This window comes from Cibotium barometz, chromosome 7 (genome assembly GCF_041138505.1).
Source record: "Cibotium barometz isolate CiBa-2024 chromosome 7, ASM4113850v1, whole genome shotgun sequence".
Lineage (NCBI taxonomy): Eukaryota > Viridiplantae > Streptophyta > Polypodiopsida > Cyatheales > Cibotiaceae > Cibotium > Cibotium barometz.
In genome coordinates this window covers 5030985-5057138 of record NC_141052.1, presented here as the reverse complement: position 1 = coordinate 5057138, position 26154 = coordinate 5030985, and the positions used below count along the sequence as shown (strand labels likewise).

The following is a 26154-nucleotide window of genomic DNA, read 5'->3' as shown; positions in this document are numbered from 1 at the left end:
CTGGCCCCTTGATTGGCTTCAGCACTTGGTGAAATATGAGATGGGGAGGACTGATTTATGCTATGGGTATTTATACCCTTCTCTAATGCTGGTCGGCTGGTTTTACCCCAGTCGGCTGACTGAAAAAAGGCCCACGACTGGTTAAAAGTAGCATTAAATGCTAATATTCATGCGTGTTCATACCTGGGCTGCCTGGCCACTTGCGCAGGCTGCTGGACAGCCTTCTGGGCTCTGGCCGCCTGCAGTCCAGGCTGCCCAATGGGCTAGCCAACTGGTTGCGCTGGCCCAAGGCTAGCCAGCTGCCTGGCCAAGCCCTCTTGGGCTGGCTGATAGCCTTCCCAGCTCCTCCTGGGCTGGTGGGCAAGGGCCATGGGCCCCTAGGGGTGGCCTAAGGCCTACCCCCTACCCAAACATGGGGTATAATCCCCTTTTTGGGGTAGCCCTAATGGATGCCCCCTTCTACATGCAATCTACACGGCAGTCTGGCATCTAGCCACAGACCAAACACAAAGCAACTGACATGATTCCAGAGGGAGACTCACAGCGCGGACTGGCACTGTTTCATGTGCAGGACAATGCGCACCTGACCTTGGACGCATGTGCAGGACAATGCACACCTGACCTCGGACGAATGGAGTGGAACCTTGACTGACTCGTCTCGGACTGGGCTCACGTGGGACTAGTTTTCCACCTTAAGTCTTGCACCTTTGTCACGATTGTGACTAACTCTCCTAATCTCTCCCTAATTACTCTTTAATCCCTCATTAACTGTAAAGACACCTGTGAAGGATCACACCCTTGCACATGGGTCACTATCAAAGGACATGCCTATTCATTAAAGACACACCCCTAAGTCCTAAGGACATAACTATTGATTCAAGAGCCACACCCCTTCATAGGAATGTGCCTCTTCAATTGTACCTTTTCGGCCTCTATTTAAGAAAGGCCCTTGTCTCAATGCAATCACTCAGTCTTTTCTTGTAGCGTTTGTCTTATGTTCATTAATCAAGTCTTAATCATGTTAATAAAGCTATAAAAGCTTTACAGTGGTATCATAGCAAACTTTTTTTCCGCCATGTGACATGCGCAAACCCTAACCCTAACCCTAAGGTCATACCTAATCCTAACCCTAAAATCAGTCAGCCTAAACCCTAAAATTGGGTGTAGCAAGTATTGAATGGAAGAGCAGGAGAGAATGCCCCATCAAATTCAGCCCCAAACTCCCAATTTTTGCTGATTAATGCTGGGCCAGTCATATGTAGAAAAGTCTTGAATAGAGACAAGACAACATGCAACCTAGCAATAAGGGAGCTTACCTCTTCAGCCGGTACCCCTTCATGGAAAGGCACCCCTCCTACCCCTCCATCGAATAGCCACACCCCCTCGTGGATTCCCTCCAACCAGCAGCCCGTTTGAGAAGCAAACGACGAATTGATGTTTTTTTTTAATTTTAAAAAAAACAAACATCACACAACCAAAACAAAACGTTACGAGTCTAATTGCCATGCATACAAGAAAAAAAAAACTATACGTGAGCCATAACGACCCGGCGCCACCTGTTCGTGCCGGTTTCAACGTGCGCCAGCCTGCAGTCACCTCCTTGATGGCTTCAGCCCGCCTCATCCCTTCGCCGTGTGCTTCTTGCTGTCCACTCCCTCTGCTTGGACCAGCCGCTTCTCGTTGAAGATTCTCATATGATTGACGGCCACATTCTCTTAGTGCTTCTCCTACAACAACAGCATTTTTTATGGCAATATTTTTCAGGTGTGATTTTTGCATTTTCTTGGGCATTAAAATCTCACATAATGTGGCGCATTAGAATATCGGAAACCCGTCACTTCATTCTTTTGCGTGCTCTCCACCCATCAGGGACCAATATCACTTTTTACAGGTCTCCCACATCACGTGGACTCACATTACCTCTTCTCCGACGGCTTATGGCAGAGGAAACCTATGAATTCAGTTATTTAAAGGATACACCCTCACAATCCATAGTGCCCTCTCCTACCCGTGTTTCTCCACCAGTCTCTTCCCCTGTTCCAGTGAGTGTGCCCCCCTCTTTACAGCCCACTCATTACCGTGTTCAGATAGCCACACCGACTTCTCACCTCCGAGAGTTCGATCTGTGGGTGATCCGTGTTCGTACTTTCGCACAGGATCTGGATCATTACTGTTTTATACACAAGCGTCATCCTTATCTGGGCGCTGTCCTTCCCGAGCGCAGCATCATTTTTCATGAATATTGCACCTATTCTTAGAACATTTATCCATCTTCGTTCACGGTGCGTCCTTCTACACCAGATTATACACCTTTGACACCAGCAGCTGCCCCTACCCTTATACCTTCTTCTCCAGTAGCAGCCTCTCCTCACTGGATTTATAGATGCCGCACCCTCCAGCCGATGGTTCTTACTAGAGAACAGCGGCGTAGTCAGCAGCAAAAACCCCCAGAGCCTCGTCACCCTGCAGCCTCTACATCAACATCTTCTCTCATGGCTAAACATGTTGACACACCGGCTCCTCCAGTATGGCAGGAAGCTTTGCAGCAACTTCAACAGCAGCTCCAATAGCAACCTCCAGGAGTCCATGGCATCCTTGGCTTCACAGATCCAGCAGCTCCACCACACAAGTTGAGTACCAGCAACAGATGTTTCAACAACAGTACCGGCAGACGAAGACGTCATTCCTTCTGAGGTAGAAGGTGACGACCTTAAAACTCTGTAGCGTCTTTTACAAGCCAATAAAACAAAGAAATTGGAAATTAAACCCCTTGAATCTTATGGTGGTCAGCGTGATAAGCGTATCTTAGACCAATGGCTCTACAAACTGCGGTTATACTTTGAAACCATGACCCTTTCTGATTCCAAAAAGGTGATTTTTTGCGATATCCCTCCTCAAAGACACTGCTTTATTGTGGTGGCAACGATGACACCACGCCAGAAAATCGATTACAACGTGGAAAAAATTTGAGCGGGTCCTCCATAAGCAGTTTATACCTGTCAATGCGGATTTCCAAGCATGTACTCGCTTACGCCATTTGGACCAAAATGGTTCCTTGGCCTCTTATATCTCCCAGTTCACCAACTTGATACTGGAGATTGACTCCTTGTCCCCATCGGACGAACTCCATGCCTTCGTTGAAGATCTTAACCCCACACTACGTGCCGATGTTCAAAAATATAATCTTGTCGATCTTGCCGATGCCATACGTTACACCGAGCGCGTTGTAGACATTAATTCTCGAAATTCAGCCTCTTCCAGTCGAGCTAATGCCTTTCAGAAAGCCAATGGGTCTCGTATGAACCAAGATAGTCGAAGAGAATCTTCTGGCACTTCTACCTCCCGGCCTAATCCCCAATGGAATAATTCTCAACAACCTCGCTGACCAGAAGGATCGTCCTCTTTTCAGTCCCGACGTCCTCAGTCCTTCCAACCACGCAATTCGGATCGTGGACGTGACCAATCTCACAATCCTCATCCTTCCACTGTTCCTTCTGTACGGAATCAACAAAAAACAGGATTGTGCACAATTTGCAATGGACCTCATCGTTGGTTTGAGTGCCCTAAAAGACCAACCCATTGCCAGAATTCTAATGTTGAACCCTCCACTTTTGAGGAGAAACCCCCGGTTGCTGACAAAGGAAAGTGTGCGGTTAATCACCATGCTATTGCACATGCTTCAGTGATCACCGCTACCGCCACAACTCAATCTACCTCTTCACCGTTACCCCAACGGTCTACTCAGGTTTTGGTCCTTCAAGGTTCTATTTCCAATCACCCCATTCATGTGCTCATCGATAGTGGGTGTTCTCATAACTTTGTGGGAACCACCTTGACCTAGAGATTGAAGATTCAGACTTCTCTAAGTGTTGTTATTTATGAAGTAGAGCTTGCCGATGGTTCCACATCCTTGTGTAACACCATTGCCAAACACCTCTCTTTTTGAATTCGGCACTATCGTGACAAATTGGATTTCCAAGTCATGTCTTTGGCACATTATGATATGATTCTTGGTCAAGAATGGTTGTATCAATATGATCCCCTCATCAGTTTCCGGAACCATTCCATACAATTTGCTCAAAATGATAAGCTTGTGGCACTCGAAGGCATCAGAGACCAACTCTCTACACCAATGCTTTCAACTCTCCAAGCAAAACGGTGGGTCCGCAGGAGTGGTTGTTCCTCAGCACTTTTAATGGTCTATTCAACCAAAGATCCTCCCGAGGACATGGATACGAAGATGATGTACCTCAAGCAACCTTTCTTTGCTCCGTACTTGGATCTTTTTCCTCGGGAGCTTCCCGCGGTTCTCCCACCTCGGTGACCAGTCGACCATGCTATTGATCTCCTTCCTGGCAATGCTCCTCCTACTCGTGCTCCATATCGAGTTTCTTTTACGGAATCTCAAGAGATCCAACGACAACTTACTGAACTTTTGGAGAAAGGACATATTCGACCAAGCAAAAGCCCTTTTGGAGCTCCAGTACTTTTGGTGAAAAAGAAGGATAAGTCTATGCCCCTATGCATTGACTATCGTGCCCTTAATAAGTTGACTATCAAGAATAAGTATCCTCTTCCGCGCATTAATGAATTGTTTGATCAATTGCTCCATGCAAAGGTCTTCTCCGAAATTGATCTTAAATTTGGATATCATCAGATTCGCATTCGCGAAGGTGATGAATGTAAGACAGCTTTTCGCACAAAATATGGTCATTATGAGTACCTGGTCATGCCATTCGGGTTAACCAATGCCCCTGCAAAATCTATGAGTCTGATGAACAATCTTTTTCATCCTTTTCTGGACAAGTTCGATTGTCTATCTTGATGACATCCTAGTGTTCAATCGTAATATGGAAGAACACAAGGCACATCTTAAGATCGTTTTCCAAGTGCTTCGTGACAATGCTCTTTACATTAATCCAAACAAAAGTGAATTCTTCAAGACATCCTTGGAGTACCTCGGACATGTTGTTCCAGCATACGGTATTTCTGTGGATCCAAAGAAAATACAGGTTATTGTCAATTGGCCAACTCCCACAAACATCCATGATGAGCGTTCTTTCTTGGGACTTGCCAACTTCTATCACACAAAAGTTCATCGATTTTCAAAAATAGTTGCTCCTCTCACAGAACTTTTAAAGTCCACTCCTACATTCAAGTGGACTGAAGCCGCAACTCAAGCTTTTGAAAGTTTAAAGACAACTTTGACCACAACTCCTATCATGGCTATTCCTGACCCTACTCTCCCCTTTGATGTTTATACGGATGCTTCTCATATTGCCACTGGTGCCGTCTTGATGCAACAAGGACGTGCTATTAAATTTGACAGTCATAAGCACTCTGTGATTCAAGCAAGATACCTAGTATATGCCAAGGAATTTTTGGCTATTGTTCATGTCTATCGTGCATGGAAACATTATCTCCTTGGTGCGGATTCAGTGGTGAAAACAGATCATCATTCTTTGAAATACATCTTCACGCAGCCAGTTATGAATGCTAGGTAAGCGCGTTGGGTCGAATTCTTAGCCAATTTTCATATGACAATTGAGTATGTTCCTGGTCTTACCAACGTGGTTGCGGATGCTCTCAGTCGTATGCCGCCAGCTTCGGTCTTGGCTATTTCTACAATTGAAATGGATATACCTCAAAGTTTCAAGAACCGTTATTCAAAGGATCGTGATTTTGGAAATGCATTTCGAATTCTCAATTCTCAAAATGCAACTCCTTCCGAATTGAAGATTTATGGAGCATATACATTAGTGGATGGTTTACTAAATTATCAAGATCGTATTTGTGTACCTCATGATACTCATGTTCGAAGAGTCTTAGTGAAAGAACATCACGAGGTCACTTATGCTGCACACCCATGCATCAACAAGACGTATCGTCTTTTGACGGCTACATACTATTGGCCTCAAATGAAGCAAGATGTTATTAAGTTTGTCACAGCATGTCTTTCGTGCCAACGTATGAAAGCTAGCAAACAAGTTCTAGCTGGTCTTCTTCAACCACTTCCAGCTCCCAATGAACGCTGGGAAAGTATGAGTCTGGATTTTATCACTTCATTGCCACGTTCTTTTAAAGGAAATACACAGATTCTTGTGGTGGTTGACAGATTTTCTAAGATGGCACATTTCATTCCGTGCAACAGCCCAATCTTCGGATATTGCAATATTGTTCATACAAGTATATCTTCAAACTTCATGGGTTGCCAAAATCTATAGTTTCTGATCGAGATCCAAAGTTTAAAGAACATTTCTGGACTTCGATATTCAAGTCTCTTGATTAAGGATAAGATGGCCAGCGTACAAGAGCAATATCAGCGCACAGCTAATAAGCATCGTCGTCACATTGAATTTTAAGAAGAAGACTTGGTATTATTATATATTGCCCCTCATTGATACAAGACAGTGAAATCAATCTTTCCAAAGCTTCGCCCAAGATATTATGGACCCTTCTCAGTTATAAGTTGGAATTACTGCCTTCTTGGGGTAGAAGTCGTTCAACTTTCCATATTTCTTGGCTCAAGAAGTTTGTGGACGGTGATTTTCCAATTTAAGATGTTTTGGATTATGTTCCAAAAATTGAAGATGAACACATACTCTTAATTCCAGAGACAATTCTTGATGTCAGACAAAAAGAAACACGACATAAGCTCACTACAGAAATTTTTTGTTAAATGGAGAGATCTTGATGATTCTGATTAATTCCTCATTAATTGTAAAGACACCTATGAGGATCACACCCTTACACATGGGTCACTATCAAAGGACATGCCTATTCATTAAAGACATAACCCTAAGTCCTAAGGACATAACTATTGATTCAAGAGCCACACCCCTTCATAGGAATGTGCCTCTTTAATTGTACCTTTTCGACCTCTATTTAAGAAAGGCCCCTGTCTCAATGCAATCACTCAGTCTTTTCTTGCAACATTTGTCTTATGTTCATTAATCAAGTCTTAATCATGTTAATAAAGCTATAAAAGCTTTACAACCTTCTTGTACAGATATGTCTACGTGGCATCCAAGTGCAGAATGCACGTGACATTCCCTTCTGCTTAACTTGACAGAAGCTGCGTAGCCTCCAAATAGTCCGTCAATAACGTCAGATAGTCGTCGAAGAACTCTTTGTCAAGCCATACCGCTTCATGGGTCCCTCAGTCTTGAAACTTTGTGAGGAACTGTCTTTGTCTTCGGCTTGAGCTATGCTTGAAGCGGTGCAAAAGGATCTGTTCTGGAACCATCACTTCAGCTTCATCAATGATATCTAGTTCCACCTTATCTTTCACTTCTGAAGGGATCGGACCTACATATGGTTTTAACCAACTGACATGGAACACATCGTGCATAGTCCAACTCGGAGATAGCTTCAACTTCATTGAAACCTCATTAATCTTTCTCTGGATGGGAAAAGGTCTGAAGCTCCTCAATGACAACTTTGGGCATCGCTTTCCCACCTTTGCTTCATAATCCGAAGATACACCCAATCACCTTCCGAAAACTTCATATCCCTTCGATCTTTGTTGGCCTGTCGAGTGTAGGCTTCCTGCGCTTTAGCCAACCTGAATTTCACTGACTCCAAAATCTCCTGGTAAGACTCCGTCAATCTTTTCGCTTCACGTATTGAAGACGAGGTTTTGGTCAATAGCGACTCGAATGGTCTTCCAAACGCTGCCTCATATGGAGTCCTGCCAATAGCTGAAGAAAAAGAATCATTCAAAACAGCTTGAACTAAAAGCAAATATGATTCCCACTTACCTTGCTAATCGTTAACATAACACTTCACCACATCAAAGGCCAGCTGGTTGTAGATTTCTGTCTGGTCGTCCGTCTGTGAGTGAAATGCACTGGAAAAATTCAATTTAGTACCAAAGTTATCAAACAATGCCCTTCAAAAATGACTCGTAAACTTGGCATCTCGGTCTAACACTATGGTCCTAGGACCTAGGGATCCCGCCAATCGCTCAACCTACAAGTGGCTGATGAGCGGAAAGTTCGAGATTCCTGGCTCACACTTAATGGTCACTGGGACATTTCGGCTAATCTAGAAAGTGTGCTTGTCCCACTTGACATCACAAAGGAACTTTGGCCAAAATTGTGTCTGCTCCTACAAGAGAGGCAACCATAAAATCACGCACAAACTCCGTGCCCTGAATAACTAACTTAGCACCAAGAGCTTCATACTTGATGCTCGTCGTCATGCATGTGCTAAAACCCTCAACTGGCTTGTCCACCGAAGTCAGGACGAAACGAGCACACCGAGCGGCCTGTTCCATGATCATGTCCTCCGTGCTGCCGCTGTCAAACAAGACGACTCTCTGGCCACCTATGTAGCCAAAGGTCTTGAGCAATTCGTTGCGCTCATAATCTGGTCATGGGCACCCTTCTACTTATCTTCAAGCTCCCGGCTAATGACTGCTCCAACTGAAGCATTGGATTCGAAAAACTAGGGACAGCCACTGGGGTCTGTGGGAGCTGGGCTCACCACTGAAGCCGTGGAGATTGGGGCGGCGGTCTTTGGAGCGGTAGTCTTCTTAGGACACTCCCAAGAGGTGTGTACTTTTGTATGACAAGAAACAACTACCCTCCTTGTACTGAGCAATCTCCTCAGCACTCAACTTGCCATCGATCTTGCCTCCGCTTTCTGGTCTGGAGTAAGCTTGGGCACATTGGTCGAGTTCTGGATTCAGAGGCCCCTAGGGAAGACCCCATCTGGTTCTAGCCTTTTCTCCCCAAGGTGGTAGCCTTGGGAGTAGCCGGCTAGGAAGTCTCGGGCTTTCCACCATTGTGCTTCATTTCAGCACTCTACGCAAGCAAGACAGCGTCTTTGAAGGTGGCTGGCCTAAACTACCATGTGCACACACATGTACATTCTAATCTCAGGGCTAATCCTGGAGGCAACATGATAAAGACTCACTAGAAATACAGATTTGGAGCATTGGTTGTTGTTTTGGCAAGAAGAGTTGACCAGTAGCGGACATAGGGGCTGTCGGCCAGTACACACAAGAGGAGACTCCAGTCGGCTGCAACATATGTTTATTTATGTCCAAGAATTGGCCGACCAGCAGTCGGCCAGTTCACATAGTCACTTCAAGGCCTATAAATAGGCATGGTTGCTCATCGTTTCATTCATTCAACTCCTTTGAGTTGGATCATAGAATTAGGGCTTTGTTTAGGTGATCTACCTTTTCATGGAAGGCAGCCTATGATTGCAAGATAGATGTACCTTTTTGTACCATATGAAATACTGAATTTCCAGCTCTCTCTCTCCCTCTCTACTCTCCCTTCTGTCTGCGTTTTTGCATCAGCATGTTCTAGATGGTGTTTAGGGCTAAAGAAGCATCCCAGAGCTTCCACATGTAACATAAACATACGCACCTCCCATTGGATTTGCGTGTCAAGGCCATACAGGAATTGCCCTTTCTTGTCTGTATCAGATAAGCCTAACTGCAAACATAAGTTCAAAATTTTGTTGGCAAACTGAAAGACTGATTGCGCATTCTGACGCGCTCCCCTAAACTCATCTTTGAGTCGCTCAAGGTAATGGGGCAATAGAAACCGCTACTTAAGGTCGCGGACAAACTCATCCCAAACACAAGCTACCACACCTAATCTGGTGTGGGCATGAGCCCACAGAGTCCAGACACTCTGTGCTTTGGCATAGTCAACCTCTGGTAACTATGTGACGAGAAGTGCTAGTCTGTGTCACCAATTGGCCAACCATTTGGTCCATCTCCAGATTTGTGTCTCGTTCACTTGAGGCCAGGCCGGTGTCTCATGTGAAGGGGCCAATATTTTGCATAACATGGACGGGAGCCAGACTGGTGCCACCCGTGTATAACCTGGACTATTTCTATCCATGGATTGTCACACCATGGAAGAGCCAGTATTTGTGCCGTGTCTTGCCTATGGGACTGTCACTCCATAGGGAGGCTCGTGCCTGGATCTGTGTCTTACCTATGGGACTGTCACTCCATAGGAAGACCGGGATTTATACTTTCTGTCGTGCCATCACTGTGTCCGACAAGAATGTTTAGTACTTGTTCCATGAACGGGAGATATGTCCATGATACTGTTTGCACATGCATTCATGTTTTGCATGCTTGGAACTGTTTTCGTGTGACTTGTATTCTTGTGTTTGCCTGTTTGACGTGCCACTTACTTAGCGGGGACGCCTGCCAGTGAGTCGTGAAGTTTGCTCTGTCTTCTGACGAGTTTTGTTGTGTGAGAACAGGTGGTAAGTGTGTTCCATTTGTTTATTTTATGGCATTATTTCTAACCTTTGTTTTTTATAAGGTTGCAGGTCCACACTCATTAATGAGTGGGCGGCCTCCCCAATATCTCATGGTGCCCTTTTCTAGGGTGGGCACTCATTATGGGCACCCACTCTTGGACCATGGTGGGGAGGGGAGCCCTCCCTTAACCGTATGTGGGTGGTGGTGGGTGCATGGTCACCTAACCACCCCCCCCCCCCCCCCACCCTTTGGAAGCCTTCAACTAGCCGCTCCCCATGCAAAGGGTGAGTCGGCCAGCTGTACGTGGTCGGCCACCTTTGCCCGCAAGCGACCCTCTCCACTTTTGCGTGCAGGTAACCTTCCCTTCGCTTGCCCAGGCACCGACCATCACTCTTGCCCGCAGGCGGCTGTGCCCAGGCACCGACCATCACTCTTGCCCGCAGGCGGCTGTGCCCAGGGACCGACCATCTCTCTTGCCTTGCAAGCGGCTACGCACAGGTTCCCCCATCTCTTGCCTTGCAGGCGGCTGCACACAAGTCCTCTCTCTCTTGCCCGCAGGCGGCTTCTCTCCTGCTTGCGCACAAGCAGACTGCACAACAGGTGACTCTAGCTCCCCATACTATCGGGTAGCTGCTGGCGATCCATCCTCTGTCCCTCAAGCTGGCAGCAACATCAATAATGGAGACTTCTCCTTTCATACGTGGGTGCCTAGTACTACTGAAGGCTATATTCATTGTTTTACAAGGTACATCGATTGAGACTCAAGCAAAGGTCTTTGGTGTAGATCTTACAAGGGATATTCACTGCTGCTAACACTCGTTCGGTGCCGAGTAGTCCAAGCTTTTGGAGAACCATGGTCCATGGGTACCGAGATCGGGAGAGCCAGGCGTTAGTACGGGAGCGCCTGTTTATGCGTGGTCCTGGAACACCAGTGGGGCGCTCTCTGCGGATTCCAGTGAAGGCACGGGACCGTAGGGACTAAACTTCTTCAAGTGGATCGCCCTTCCTCAAACGTCTACTTCAAGTCTCTTGTTTGGTAACTGTATTCATTTCAGTTGTACATGGACATCATCTGGTTCATTGAACCCATGGAGCATTGTATCACTTAAATACTCCCAATAATATATTATATATTGAGGAGGGGGTCGGCCCGTTCCGGGCCCAGTGCTGGTGTCCATTGATCATCATCTCATTTCAGCTTTTCAGTTGTTATTGAGTTGTCCATTTATATTGTGATATTTAAGTTGTGCTACGCGTGTGGATGTCCAACGAAGTCTTCTCCCACTTGACGAGATCGGTTTCATTGGTATCAGAGCACGGTTATTTCCCTCTTCTTAGTGGCGAAACGAACCTGTGTATTGGACACCCCGCTTCTAGCACACTAAACACAATGGACAGCCAAGGCAACCCTTTGGAAGTGCCTAATTCGAGGGGCCCATCAAGTGCCTCGCGTGGTTCTGATGCTTTGCAGGGAAGGCACAAGCCCCTTGAGAGGGTGAATGATAGTGATTTGAGGAGGCAACCATCTCGTGGAAAGACAGTTATGCAAGAAGAGGAGCCTAATGCAATGAGGGCTGAATTGGATCCTATGAGAAAGATTTTGCAGGCAAAAGAGCAAGAGCTGAAATTTTGGCATGAAGATCCCCATGTACAAAGTGCCATTGAAGCAAGGAAAGCCGATGCAATGGTGGACATGACTTTTGAGTCCATGGCACGAGAAGTGGGCAAGAAGCCAAGGGAGTTGGCACTTTCTTACCTCCTCCGCAAAGGTGACATCAAAGAGGGGGAAGACGGAGAGCTGAAATTCAGAAATCCACCTCGCTTGAAGCATGGAGATCCCGCATCTCAAAGGTTGAGGTCATTTATGCAAAAGGAAGAGGTGACAGTCACCTCTCGTCATGCATCTTCTCCACAAGGCACAAAGCCTGACAGGTATATGTATGCTAGTGCTCATGGAGGGCATGAAGGTCACATGCATTCAAGACATGTATCCCATGGTAGGGGTGACAGGTCTGCCACTAGAAGAGTTTTGCCTGCTGAGTTGTCTCATGGAGAGACATTGCCTTATGCAGGAAAGTCACATGCATCTGATTCTCAAGTTCGTGGAGCACATGCCACCGTGCTTCATGAAACTTCCATGAAGGCCCATGGAGCCCATGCAGATAGGGCTATCCCGTTGGATAAGGGGAAAAGAAAAAGAGAGGACCATGAGCCTCATGCCAGAAAGCTCAAGGAATTTAAAGCAGGTGACAAGTCTATTAAGTTTGATGTTTTTCATGGAGAGCATGATGCTTCCAAAGTGTTAGCATTTGTGACACAGTTTGACATTCCTTTCAGCGATGAGGACTTCACTGAGAAGTCTAAAGTACGCCATGCTAGCATGTTTTTGAAGGGGACCGCTGCTCATTGGTGGATCACTGAAAAGATCACCAAAGACCCCATTTGCACCTGGAAGGAGTTTAAGGATATGCTCAGATTTTGCCACCAAATGCGGAGCAAACTCTCACCCAAAAGTGGAATAGACTTGAGCAAAGAGATAATGAAAGTGTGCAACAGTATGTCAACAAGTTTTGGAAAGTGTTGCTGGAGGTAACTCCTTTTATGCAAATCACTAAGGATGAAAGAAAGAGGAAGTTTCGCTCCGGATTGCAACCAGCTTATCGTTCGGGCATTGAATTGCACCCGAAACACACTTTGCAACAGTTTATAGCCTGCCACTTGCAAGGTGACAAGTTTTATGATTCATCACTCTCTCTCATGACGCCACTAGGCCGAACCACCCACCTTGGAGCTCCATGGCCATGAGATCCTACACGCTTCCTTGGTAGAGCCCCAAGCCATTGCGTGACTACTTGACCTCTTGTCTAATAAGTGACCCCAAGGTCACTTATGTAGTAATAACCCGGCTATTATTGGCCCTTGCTTTATTTATTAGGTTCCTGCTTTATTTATAAGCTTTTAGCCATTATTAGCCCTAGGCTATTAATTATAAGCTTTTAGTAAATCTAGACCTCTTTTTGCTAGCGCTCCAAGCCCACATGTGAACCCTCCAAGTCCCCACGTCCTAGCTAAGCCTTAACCCTAATTTTGGATTAACCCTAACCCTAATCCCGAGTTAGCACATGCCCCTAGCCCTAATCCTAGGCCTATCGAGACGTAACATACTTCCCCCCTTCTGTTCAATTCACGTCCTCGTGAATTGAATAAGGAGACAAGCCTATGTAAGCGAATCCCCAAATTTGGACATCCACTACTCAAGTCCACTGCCTCTTGCCTAGGCCAGTGTAAGACTCCTCTTGTAGCCCCGCTACTATCAATCCAACTCTCATCTAAGCTGAATCCCAATAGGACATCCAGTCTTAAAGTGCAACAAACTCTACCATAACAATCCTAGCAGAGACCCACAACACAACACAACTGCCATACCAAATGCAATCCTACATTAGTTGTCGGCAAATAATAGTCCACTTAATGCACAAACACGTCCTAGTGCCATGTACTTCCAGTACAATATTCCAACCACAAGATCTCCCCTGTCCAATCCTCATCTAAGAATGTGTTTTCACACATAATTAGTAGATACTCATGTCTACTTTTAGAGCAAGCATAAAACTCCCCATCAATTTCTGCGTGTGTCCCATGTCCTCAAACAGCATGACGACAGCAAACGCTATGAGCCACTTTCACCCCACCAAATTGGGACGAACCAAAGGTCCACGCAATCCCATTAAGAGAGATCCTAAAGGACAATGGTTATAACATATTCCACCTCTAACATGTCCGTGGGTTACACCCCATCGAACGGGCGGAAAATCCACATGACTCCAAAGTCCTCGAATCAAAATAACCCCATGGAACTACGTCCACCCTCGAGTATCAAACGGTCCAACCCTCAACTAGTCTAGACATTCAATCTAAGACTAAGAAGTTCTCAACTTCTCATCTTTCTCATCTACAATTTTGAAGCTGCCTCACGTATCAATATCATTTGGCTATGGGACGCTAGGTTGGGGCCATCACTACCAAGCAAGCTCGAGGTAATTAGACCTCAAGCTCGGGGGTGGTTCGAGGCACTGAACCTACAATTGGGTGGTGAGTCGCTAGCCACAATCCATCGTGGGGTCATGCAATGCGTACGATGTCTGGCCTATGAAACTTTCGTTACGGTTTCGGTTCTAGGCCAGATAATCCTTGGGTGTGGTCTGTGGAGACCTTACAACCAAGGTGTTATAACTTAGACTAGAGCCCGTTGGCATGTCTTTATATCGTTTTCCCAATAACTAAGATTTTTCTTTTCTTTTTTCTACTTTTTAGATTCCCACCTATGCAACCCTCATGTGCAATCTGCAATATGGATCACATGCTTTGTATCGAATCCACGCACCATGACGTTGCATAATAAAATTCATGTCTAAAAAGCATGGCTCCTAACATCCACTTGGCTTCTAACATACAATTGATCTGCATTGATAGAGGATAGAGAGTCAAGAGCCATAATCAAATCCCCCTTCCTCAAAAGATCATTATCATCTGCTTAGACCCTATCATTGTTGCAAAGGGTTCTTTCTTTTTAATCCCCATTGCCAAAGTCATCATCCTAATGCCCAATCTGCTTCTCAAGAAAGCACACATGCACTCTTTTCATCCTCCCAAAGAAGGGGGGCGCATGCCACCTTTGTTATTGTAATGTTCTTTCAAGAGTCATATGTATCCATAGATCCATAAAACATCAAATCTACTCGGCAGCAAAACAAATCACACATCTTTAACGCATTTGCCAAAATCCAACCCATTCAATCATAGCAATCAGTATCCCAAACATCAATGGCTTTTAGTTCTTTATTTACATTGTTTGAAATTTGTTGCTTGTTAAGCATGCTTCCTCCTTCCAAACACCCACTCAAACAAACTTCATGACTCACCATGAAGCAATTGAGCTCCCTCTCAATCTCGCATATAAAACTTCCTCTGAAGATTAAATAAATAGCATGCAAAAGTGAATCCTCACGTGCAGTCCATCACATTGGCTTTCCTAAAATCTACTTCCCTTTCTATAAAAGGAAGAAAGGCAAGAAGAGTACCTGTTACCATCGTAGAACACGTTCGAGAGTGCTGTCTCATCAATGTCCAAAACCACAGTGTATTTCTTGTCACAGTCTACCACCAGAGCATTGAGATACCTTCTAGCTGAATCAACTGCAGCTTCAAAGTCCTTAAGATACTGTCCTCCATGAACATAACCAAAAATATGATGTTGACACAGGGAAGGAACTGCCCATCCTTGAAGGTTATTCATCTCCAGGTTCAATTGGAAGCTCGAACAGTAATTGTCCACCATTCGTGGAGAATCGGAATTGAAAGAGGAGTGGTGCTGTTGTTCACATGCTGATAACATCACAGCCAGCGTAATGATGACTGTGACTAGAACAATGGCTACAACGGCTATGGCTGAGATGATTATGGTCAAAGCCAATGATGAAACATATATGCCCGATCCATCTGTGAGACTGAACCGGCTGCCAAACAAGCTTCCATACAGGCTTCCGAGCTGGCTTTCATACCCTACACAGTTCACAACCAGAGTACAGGCTGTCTCATATGGGTGCCCGCCAGCTGTGCTGCTAGACAAAGATGATAAAATGAGGGAGGCAACCTCATCTGGTCGGAGCTGGTGGACCAAATGAGGGCTACTCTGATACTAAAAACCCAAAAAAAAGCCCTACTCTGATGCTTAAAAGTGCAGGTTGGATGCGATGAAAGGCATAGATGCATGAGTGCAGCACAAAAAGTGTGTTGTAAACATATCACAAGTTTGCCTAAACACGATGGCTAAGGTTGCCAAGAGCATGGAAACATAATGCACATCGTTTACAGGTAAATTTGAGCTACGCCAAGAGAGACTGTAGTAAATTGTGGCATGCTGGAAACTAAAAAAGTCACAGTAAGATGGTTGCACAGGAGAAATCCTCATGAAAAGCGAAACTCACCTGAGCCACCCCTGCTGAGAAGGCTCTGTGTAGACATGTTGTTCTCAATTCTAGAAGAAGGAGGAGAAGGAAGAGTTGCTGTGGTTGCAGGTTCATCTGGCTCTGAGGATGCCATGATTTCAGAAAGGCTTTGCAGTCACCACCACCACCACCTGTTGGGCCACAGAGTATGCTACCCGTGTCGTAACCTGCAAGAGCGCTCAGAATCCCATGTGTAGTGGTGCTTTTTATTGAAAACTGACGGAAGAGCTCGTACACATAAAGGCTAATTACTTCCTTCACATTGATTGTCTATAGTAGTGCTTGCTGAGTTATAGCTAAGGCTAATCACGTAAGATCAAGCTAATCAAGTTAATGATGGCTCCTTTTCCGAGGGAAAAGCGACTGATTAGACATGCTTAGATTGCCTTTAGTGCTTTTATGAAAAAATATTGGATATATATAGCTAAGGCTAATCGTGTAAAATCAATAAGGCTCTTAATTTCTTCTTCTTTTTTATTGGGACCAATAAATATATATATATATATATATATAATTCAAAAAGCATTACATCCTTTCAGCCTTACAACAGCTCTTAATGGCTCCTTTTCCTCTTTAGAATCCTAGCTCTCAAGTTTGATAGGGAACAGCGATCCCTTTTTCTTCTACACTCGCGAGAAAACTTGCAGCCTTCTTACTCCGGCACTCACAAGCTTGGTCTACTAAAGCTCGCAGGCCTTGTTCATGAACTAAAGCAGCTTTAGATCGTGACTCACAACAGTAGTTACCCAGTAGCCTCATAAATTGTATAAACTAGCCTTATAGCGCCTATCAAAAGCACACAAATGAGCCAATTAGTTCGAAAAGAGACGGGATGAAGCTCTGTAGATGAGAAAGAGAGAAGGATGGATGCAGCGAGAAAAGGAAAAAAGGGGATGGCAAGGGGAATATTGTTATGGAGGCTACCAAGGAGGACATTGAGACTCAAGAGGGAGGGATAGCTTGAGTAGAGAGGGAGGGATAGCTTATGATTATTCTTGGGTTTATGGCCCTCATTGTTCATTTGCAAAACAACACTATTTATTTTTGCATTGTCATATTTTTGGCCTCAACTTCATCTTCAAGCTTTCATAGCCTAACGCATTTTCGCCCTCCTAAGAGAAACACAATATACTTTGTTAATTAATTAAATAAATAAATAAAACAACCGTAGCACCCATACTCATGTAATTGATTTTTCCTCTAATATGTCCCCTCACGTTCTTTTTCATTAATTAATGAATAACATCAACATAGATCAACATCAAATTATGTTTTGATAAGGTTTAAGTAATACACTTTCTTTATGGAATTGACTTTTCCTCTAATATGTCCCCTCACGTTTTTTTAAATCAATTAATCACTAACATCAACACCAAATTATGTTCTTATAAGGTTTAAGTAACACATACATTAACATCAAATTATGTTCTTATAAGGTTTCAATAACATGCTTTCTTTTAGCAAATAACCCATACAAATCTTCCATAAAAAGCATATTTGGGCATGCATTAGATATTACAGTTTCATGCATTAGGGGTTGTTGTCTGTGTGTTTAGTGCCCTAAGCGAGCACACACGCACGATAAAGAAAACACTATGTTTATCTCTCAAGTGGAAGAGAATCATATGTGTCTCTATGTTTAGGAATCCTCGTACGAGTAGGTGTGGGAGAGACAAGGGATGTGCAAGGGCATCCCTTGCCTCTCAAGCGTAAGAGAATCCTATGTGTCTCGACGTTTAGGAATCCTTGCACGGGAATGTGTGGGAGAGACAAGATATGTGTAGGGGCATGTATGGAAGAGGAAGGGATGCATAGGTAATGGCATAGGTGGGGCAAGTGAGGTAGGCATGTAAAAGGGCAACAGTTGCGCAAGATTTTCTAGTGCACATGAGCGAGGCATGGGATTCATGGTTGCAAATATATATCATAATCATTTATTCACAATATACATCATAATCATTTATTCACAATATGTATGGTTCTCTTTGCTCTTGATAAAAAGCTTACATGAGAGCTCACAAAGCGATAGGGATATGTAAGCTCCTTAATTTATTCACAATATGTATGGTTCTCTTTGATAACAAGCTTACAAGAGAGCTCATACTGGTAGGGACATCTAAGCTCCTCAATTTTGCAAGAATTAAGATTGTGTAAACAAAAGATAACCTATATCTATTCAATTCTCCTTATGAAAGTAGATAATTACTTACTTTCCATAAAAAGTTTTTCTTTTTACATGAAATTCATACATAATCTCTATGAATGTTAGCTTCTCAATTTTGTAGGGATTGGGATTGTGTAAAGAAAATATAATTTATTTGAGCTAAGAAGAAACTAATCCTTAAGGAACTTTTTTAAATAAACACAAAATTCTTCCATAATCTCTATGAACTCTTCCTATTTTCTTTTGGCAACAAACATCAAAAGGCAAGCTTAGAACGTATGAGGACATGCGGAGGATGATGCACAGTACATATCCATTTTGTTGTTGCATGGGCAGTAGGCAGAAAATGGAACATGCAGAGAGAGAGAGAGAGAGAGAGAGAGAGAGAGAGAGAGAGAGAGAGAGAGAGAGATCTTTTGTTCTTAGGTTAGGTTTATACATCAAAAGCTTTTAAAAAACATAAAATTCTTACAGGATTGTGTATTGCATAATTCAAAATTAACTTATATTATAAGTGCCTAGTGTTCACATTTGGCCAGCCATGACTTAAAAATAGCCTATGACAACTATGTCTAGCCCTAAGCAAGTGTATACACAAAGTCATAGACTTCCCTATTTGGTGTTAAGCATTGAGTAAGGTCACTTTATATATTCTAACATTGTCTTGTAAAAGACAAGTTTCCAATACATAAAGGTAAGATGGTGAAGCTCCTTATAAGTGAGGGCATGTTGACGAGAATGGTTAACATACCCCCTTCCTAAAGGTGATTGCTTTCCTCGCGTCACCAACCATTGGAACCAAAAATGATGTTAATGTCATGGAAGGCAATTATGAATGTCTTGTGGGAAAGACAACCCACCACCATCTGCCTTTGTATGATTATGAAGCTCTTCTAGATGCTGGTCTCCTCAAGGTGATTATGGCTGTGGAAGAATTTGACCATGCCATAGAATTGGATCTGTTGGTAAAATTTTGGCCCTTCATTGAGGTCAAAGACGAGGCTTTCTTAGCTAGCCTAGGCACCATCTCAAGGGTAGGTATAATGTGAGTTTTAAAAAGTGGCATGTTTCTACTACCATTGTGTTAGGTCTTGCACCTTAGCATTGGTCATTAAATTTCTTCATGTGAAGTCACATCTCTGTTATGGTAAGTGGCATGGGCTTGAGGAGTAAGAAAAGTTGTAGAAGGGGCCCTTCCTATGTATTTGCAGGAACGTACATCATCAAGACTGCCTTTAGGCATCATAAACATTGGGTTGATTTGGCATGGTTGTGTATACTCTACTTGCATCTCATGGTTGTTGAAGAGATTAGGTTGTCTCTCTTTACTCTAGAATAGTTTGACGATGGAGGGCTTTTGAAGTAGAGACTTATTTTTTCAATGGTTGGTATAGTCAACAAAGAGTTAAAGAAGAGGGTAATAGAGAACTGAGAGGGAAGATGCTATTATTCTTGAAGATGGAGGAGGTTACTATACATTTGAAGGGAATCCATGTGATGGGTCATACCATGGACCAGGCTTGTGCCTCCCCGTCCAAAGACATACTTGGATAATTTTCGATTTACGAGGCTTTTGGATGATTTTTCATTATGAGGCTTTGGTGCAGATGCAAGTGATTGTGAGTGCTTATTTTGTAAGATGTGTATGTGCAGTGCTAAGCTCTTAGTGAATAATGCATGTGCATGGGGCTAATGGTGTGCCGATGTGTGTGCTCCTTCTCTTCTTGATATTTCCTCCAACTCATTCTCTAAACACTTCTCCTTTCTACTTTGTGTTGCTTTCTTTGATGTTGTTTGCACCATCTTGCATTGCTTCTCTTTGACTCTTTTTTGTGTGTTTTTTGAACAGAGCCTTGATGAGGAGTTTTAGATCCTAGCTGTTGTTACACCTAGTGTGCAAAGAGCCAAAGCATTGTTAAGAATACATGGCAATGTTTTAGGTGTACACAGGATTACTAAAGTCACAGGTTGAGATATTTTACCCTTAATCCCTTTTATTTGGGAGTCAAGGTCACGAATCTTATGTTGTGGCACCCCTCTTCACTTGACCAAGGATTTTGTACCTCTTCCTGGCCCATAGTGGAAGGCTTGGTGATATTGGCTAGGGTTGGTGAGGGCATGTACTTATGATACTAGAAAATGATAAGTGCTCAATCTCAGATGTGTCCATGTAGCAACAAAATGGATATGTACTATGCATCATCCTCCACATGTCCTTCCCTATACATGGTAAGATCACCTCTTGATACTTCTTACCTAAAGAAAATAGAAAGAGTTTATAGAGTTCATATAAGATTTTTGTCTTCAAGCTTCTTAATGATAGTAATTAGTTATTTACTTTTATACGCATTATCTAAGAGTTAGTTTCTTGTTAGCTCAATAATCTATATTTTCTTCACGCAATCCCAATTCCTACTAGTGAATAAGATGCTTTTGATAAAAGTTGTCACAACATAGCTGAACAAATCTCTCTCTCTCTCTCTCTCTCTCTCTCTCTCTCTCTCTCTCTCTCTCTCTCTCTCTCTCTCTCTCTCTCTCTCTCTCTCTCTCTCTCTCTCTCTCTCTGCATGGTCAATTTTCTTATCCTTATTTTTCCCATGTAGCCAAAAAACTGGGCACCATCATCTACACGTCCTTCCCTATACATATTAATATTTCCTCTTGACACTTATTTCCTAAAGAAGAGAGGAAGAGTTCATACAGATTGTGTACAAATTTCATGTTCTTTTGAAAACTTATAAAGTATACGAAGCAATAATTTACTTACATATGCATACTTGAATAATTTACTTACATATGCATACTTGAATAATTAGTTTCTTGTTAGTTCCATCTTCACACAATCCTGAAGCTGTCAAGAAATATAAATTCGTTTGTTGTTAGCTCTATAATTTATCAAATCTTCACATAATCCCAACCTTACTAATAAACTAGCTAACAAACTGGATATGTATTATGCTCCTCCACATGTCCTTCCCTATGTATGCTAAGATTACCTCATGATGCTTCTTGCCTAAAGAAGATAGGAAGAGTTCATAGATATCATGTAAGAATTTTGTGTTTTTAAAGCTTCTTAAGATGGTCACATGCATAATGGAATAATAAGTTTCTTATTACTTGTTGAATTTATGTTTTTTTCACACAATTTTCAATCCCTACTTGATACGCTAATGGATAAGACACTTTTGATGGAAGCTATTTGAACCTACCCTAAGAACAAAGGAGTCCCCCCCTATGTGTGTGTGTGTTAACCACACTTTGGCTAACATTAATTCTACTATTTTTAATCCAAAGTGTCGTTGCACTTCGTATAACACATTTTTATGTAAAACTGCACTAAGCACTTCATCTAAAAGATATTGGATGGCAGAGCTTACAACATGTGTAATGTCAACCATGAGATAGAAAGCCTAAGTGTATATAGAGCTAGATAAATAGTTTTGGGCCCCCAATTGGTCAAATGGGCAGCCCCGCCGGCCATTGTAAAAAGTGAGCTCATGTATATAAGTGACTTGAAGAAATATGAAAAGACAAAATCCCATTATCACATTTTAGTTTTCTCTTCTCACTTGCTTTCTTGTACTACGGGTGATGGTTGTGAGCTTGTTTGCTTATGCAAGCTTACTTGATTGTGTGTGTGCTTGTAGGTTATGCTCTCCATCTGCTGTCCATTCCCTTCTCCTCTATCTCTCTCTCTCACCCTCCTTGCACACACAAAGGTATTAAGGTAGAGGTTAATCTTTCCATATCTCTTTCCCTCTTTCTCTCTACCTAGCTCATGGAAGCTCCACTTGAGTGACACAAATGGTGATGGAGTGAGCCCTTTTTAGCAGCTTCACATTGAGAAGTTAACCCTCATGGGATTGGCTAAGTGAATGCCCCCAAAGATCAACCCTTACATCTTCTCTTCTCGTGCAAGGTAAGTGTTAATTTTGGTGAACATCTTTGGCACCGCTACCGGGGAAGCACTTAACTTAGGGTGCTCCATAATTTCTTCCTAAGCTAGAGACCTATATTTGCCCGGATGGAATGTAAATCCACCAATTATATAAGCTTTGCATGAGTTTGATTGTGAGTTTGTTTATTTGATGTTTGTTATTCTTTGATCAATGGAGTTTGTAATGGAGCTTGGGGAGTAAGAGAAGCTTTGGAGGCTGCATCGAATGCAGGAGCCACAAGTAGGTACTCTAATATTGCCATTGATTTTTTGGTTTTACTTTAAGTAGATAGGAAAGTGCATACTAGCTTATACTATATTAAACTATGCATTCTTTGCATCATTAAGTAGCTTAGGGCTAGCTTAATCTAGGCATAAAAAGAAAACCACAAAAAATCATCAAGCAAGGGGGAAATTAAGAAAAAGAAAGAAAAAAACATCTGCTGCTGATGAGAAGTGAAAATCCGCTCCTTCACAAAGGTACGGTCGTTCTCTTCATAGCCATGCCTGTTCACTTCTCGATTTAGAATCTTACCAAATCCACTCCATATATGGGTGTAATGAGCATTGAAGGAATATGAAAGTTGCACAGATAATTGTGTCAAGAGAATATTTGATGAGACGGTTGTTAGAGATACGCCGTTTTGGTGCCATTACGACACCTAATTGTCAAGCTATGAGTGAATGCCCATTCTTTCACAGAAAAATGTCTGTTCCTCCCTGAGTGAACGATCCTTAAACAAGCCCACAACCACTCCTCTACAAGAGAACACCCATTTTGCCTACTTGCACTCTTTTTTCTACATCAGGTGGATTCGGTTACTACGTATCTTAAGAAACTAAGGGATGACTACCCAAGGAAATTTTACACAGATGTCCATATCCCTATACCATACACTCTAAGAAGCCCAAGCATGAACATGGATCATTGGGGTGGACTCATGAGTCCATCCACGTTTGTTGGTATTTCCTCCCTTTTATCTTCACAAATCTAGATTCCCATTGGCACCTTACTTCAAGGTAGCCCAAGTCTATGGAAGGATTTGAAAGATTGGATTAAGGGGAGGCTTGAAGCTAAAATGGAGGAGAAATTGGAATGAGGGAGTCGAGATGAGTCAGATGACGAAGGATCTATAGAGCCAGGCGAAACCACAGGCGTACCAGAGCCAGGATCTATAGAGCCAGGTGGAACCAAAGGTGTACCCACAGCACGAGTGAATACGTCAAGGTAATATTTTGAAAGAGATGAACTTAATGTAACGTTAACTTTAGCTTTTGATACTTCAAGTCACCGCCATCCTAGATGGTGGCACACGAGTGAGCATCATCACCAAGCACTGCTGGGAGAAATGGGGCAAACCTCCTATGGATGACACTGCATTGATTGTAAAGCTAGTTGATGGAGCCACCATAAAGCCCATGGGTCTTCTACAAGATTTGAAAATTAAAATTCTTGGAACCAATTTGTGACACACCTTTGTTGTGATGAACTTTGGCCAGTATAGCAACAATGAGTTTCTTATGATTGCATCCTATGATGACCCTTCATGAGAGAGAGACTAGAATGATCCATGATTGGGATACGAATCAAATTTACATTCAAAAAAAGTATTGAACACTAAAGGTGAAGCTACACACTTAGAAGATCCATCTAATGTGAGTGGGGGGTCCTTAGCAAAAGATTCAATAACTACTACTAGATCTACATCAACGAATCTATGCCATTGGAAAATGAAAGTGATAGTGTGGAATTCACACCTCTCCTAAAGCCGAAAGACTTTGAGAACTTGATGCACATTCTTGTAACCTTTGATATACTTCCAAAACAAATTGGAACAATATTTGCCACAACAGAAGGGCAAGAGATTACATCTCTCTACATGTTGAGTGCCGCATACATGCTTGACACCATGGAAAATGAACCCGTGACATAGAAGAGGTAAGGCCCTTTACAAGGGAAACCTATCCGTAAGACCCCTAGAGGTTTTAAAGGAGAAGAGGCTTATATCTTCCCAATATAATTTAAATAACACTGGCTAAGGTATGTAGAGGCTGTCAATGCACATTCAAACTTCTACGAAGTTTGGTAAAAGGGGCTTGATGAGTTTCCCATTTTAGTTAAACAAGGTAATCACTAAAGGGGAAGAGTCACTGCAAACAATTAGAACCCAAAAACTCTCTCGCTCTACTTGTAGAACACAAAACAAAAAGTTAGCACAAACTGAGAGAGAAGCCAAAAAAAGAATGGATAATGAAAGCACTAATGCAAAGGAGACCAAACAGGGTCCTGAACATTTCAAAGCATACAATATGGGAAACCACTTTGTACAGTATGAGAAGGCTAAAAGATCTCATGATGGAAAGCTTGGAACATCTTATGATGGTCTAGATGGGGTTAAGTAGATCAACTTGGCAGGCCCAGGTGAGGATCCAAAACCTATCTATATCGAGAAAGACCTCTCCCACAGAGGAAGAGAGAGACTACTTTGCTTGGAAGCACACTGAGATGAAAGGTGTACCTCATGAAGTGGTCAAACATACCATCCCCATGGTGGAAGGGGCAAGGCCAGTAAAGCAAAGAGCATATCCTATGAATCTTCAATACTCCAAGATGATCCATGAAGAGATTGATCGACTCATAGATGTCAAATTCATCTACAAAATAGAGCACATCGAATGGGTATCACCCATCATGATAGTACGCAAGAGAAATAAAAAGGTTAGAGTGTGCGTGGACCTCAAAAAGGTCAATGCAACCATGATATGGGACCACTATCTGTTACCCTTCATAGACCATGTGATGGAGCATGTAGCAGGAAAGGAGTCCTATAGCTTCCTTGATGGATTTTCGGACTACAACTAAGTGCTAATAGCCCCGAAAGATCAACATAAAATGGTTTTTTCCATAGAATGGGGCACATATACATACCGTGTCATACCGTTTGCCAATGCCCTAGGAACTTTCCATCGCCTGATATGCATAGCCTAAAAGGAGTATCTACAAAATTTCTTGAAGTCTTTATGGATGACCAATGTGTCAACTCTAAAAGGAAAGCACATCGATGATTGATCCATTGATTTCCATTGTGATGGCCAAAGAGCAAGGGTCAAAGGGTGCTATGCTATGTGGTTTGCCACTACCAATGGGATTCATTATGGCATACCCTATGTCACTAACACGGGGATTCATTAGCATAACCTACATCTATCCTTAAAATTGTGGATTGGTTTTGTTAACCTATGAGACCGACATCCTAAACCTATGAGACGGACATTGAGACGTACCATGTTTTACGTTATGTAATTAATTTAAGTATTCTGAGTCATGGGCTGGGCTTGTCGGCACCATATGTAAAGGATAAAGGGATTGGGTGATCGTCGATGAGAGGCTCACCTTGAATATCAGTAGGATAAGGGTTAGGATCGGCCGGCCATGTATGGGCGCCCATGTGTGAACGGCCAAGTCACCTATAAGAGTCAAATGTAACCCTAAAACCCTCATTCTCATGTGTTGAATACTAGAGTGCTCTTGCCTTATCTCCTTGGTTTCCTTCTCTTGCGTGTGAGAGAGAGAGAGAGAGTGAGTGAGAGAGCAATCAAGCACTGTGTAGCGGCACGGCGGCGGCGGCGAGGCGGTAAAGCAGCGACGACGGTGGCTCCTCCTTCACTGTTGCGATGCGGGAATCCTTCACGACGGCGGTTTGAGCGGTGAGTGACACACCTTTGTATTCTGTCTGAGCTTGCTTTCCTGGTTGTATGCTTGAAGCCATTCGTGGCTCGCATACGATGTTCGGCAAGTCCCCAGCTA

The 26154-nt window shown here is 43.1% G+C and overlaps 1 protein-coding gene across 2 annotated transcripts in view; it reads right to left on the bottom strand.

Annotated features, from left to right (window-relative positions):
- Nucleotides 1-16603, bottom strand: part of LOC147636611 (acid phosphatase 1-like) — a 51470-nt gene extending 34867 nt beyond the window's left edge. The window contains exons 1-2 of one of the 2 annotated variants that reach the window (XR_015266173.1): nt 16225-16603; nt 15319-15799 (exon numbers count right to left, since the gene is read on the bottom strand). Coding sequence is in view for 1 of the 2 variants with exons in the window: in XM_086800056.1 (XP_086656182.1) it covers nt 15319-15799; nt 16225-16339 (596 nt within the window). In the remaining variant the exon portion in view is untranslated. The remainder of the gene's footprint in view (nt 1-15318; nt 15800-16224) is intronic. The other variant, XM_086800056.1, reaches the window with a different exon arrangement.
- Nucleotides 16604-26154: the final 9551 nt, after the last annotated feature.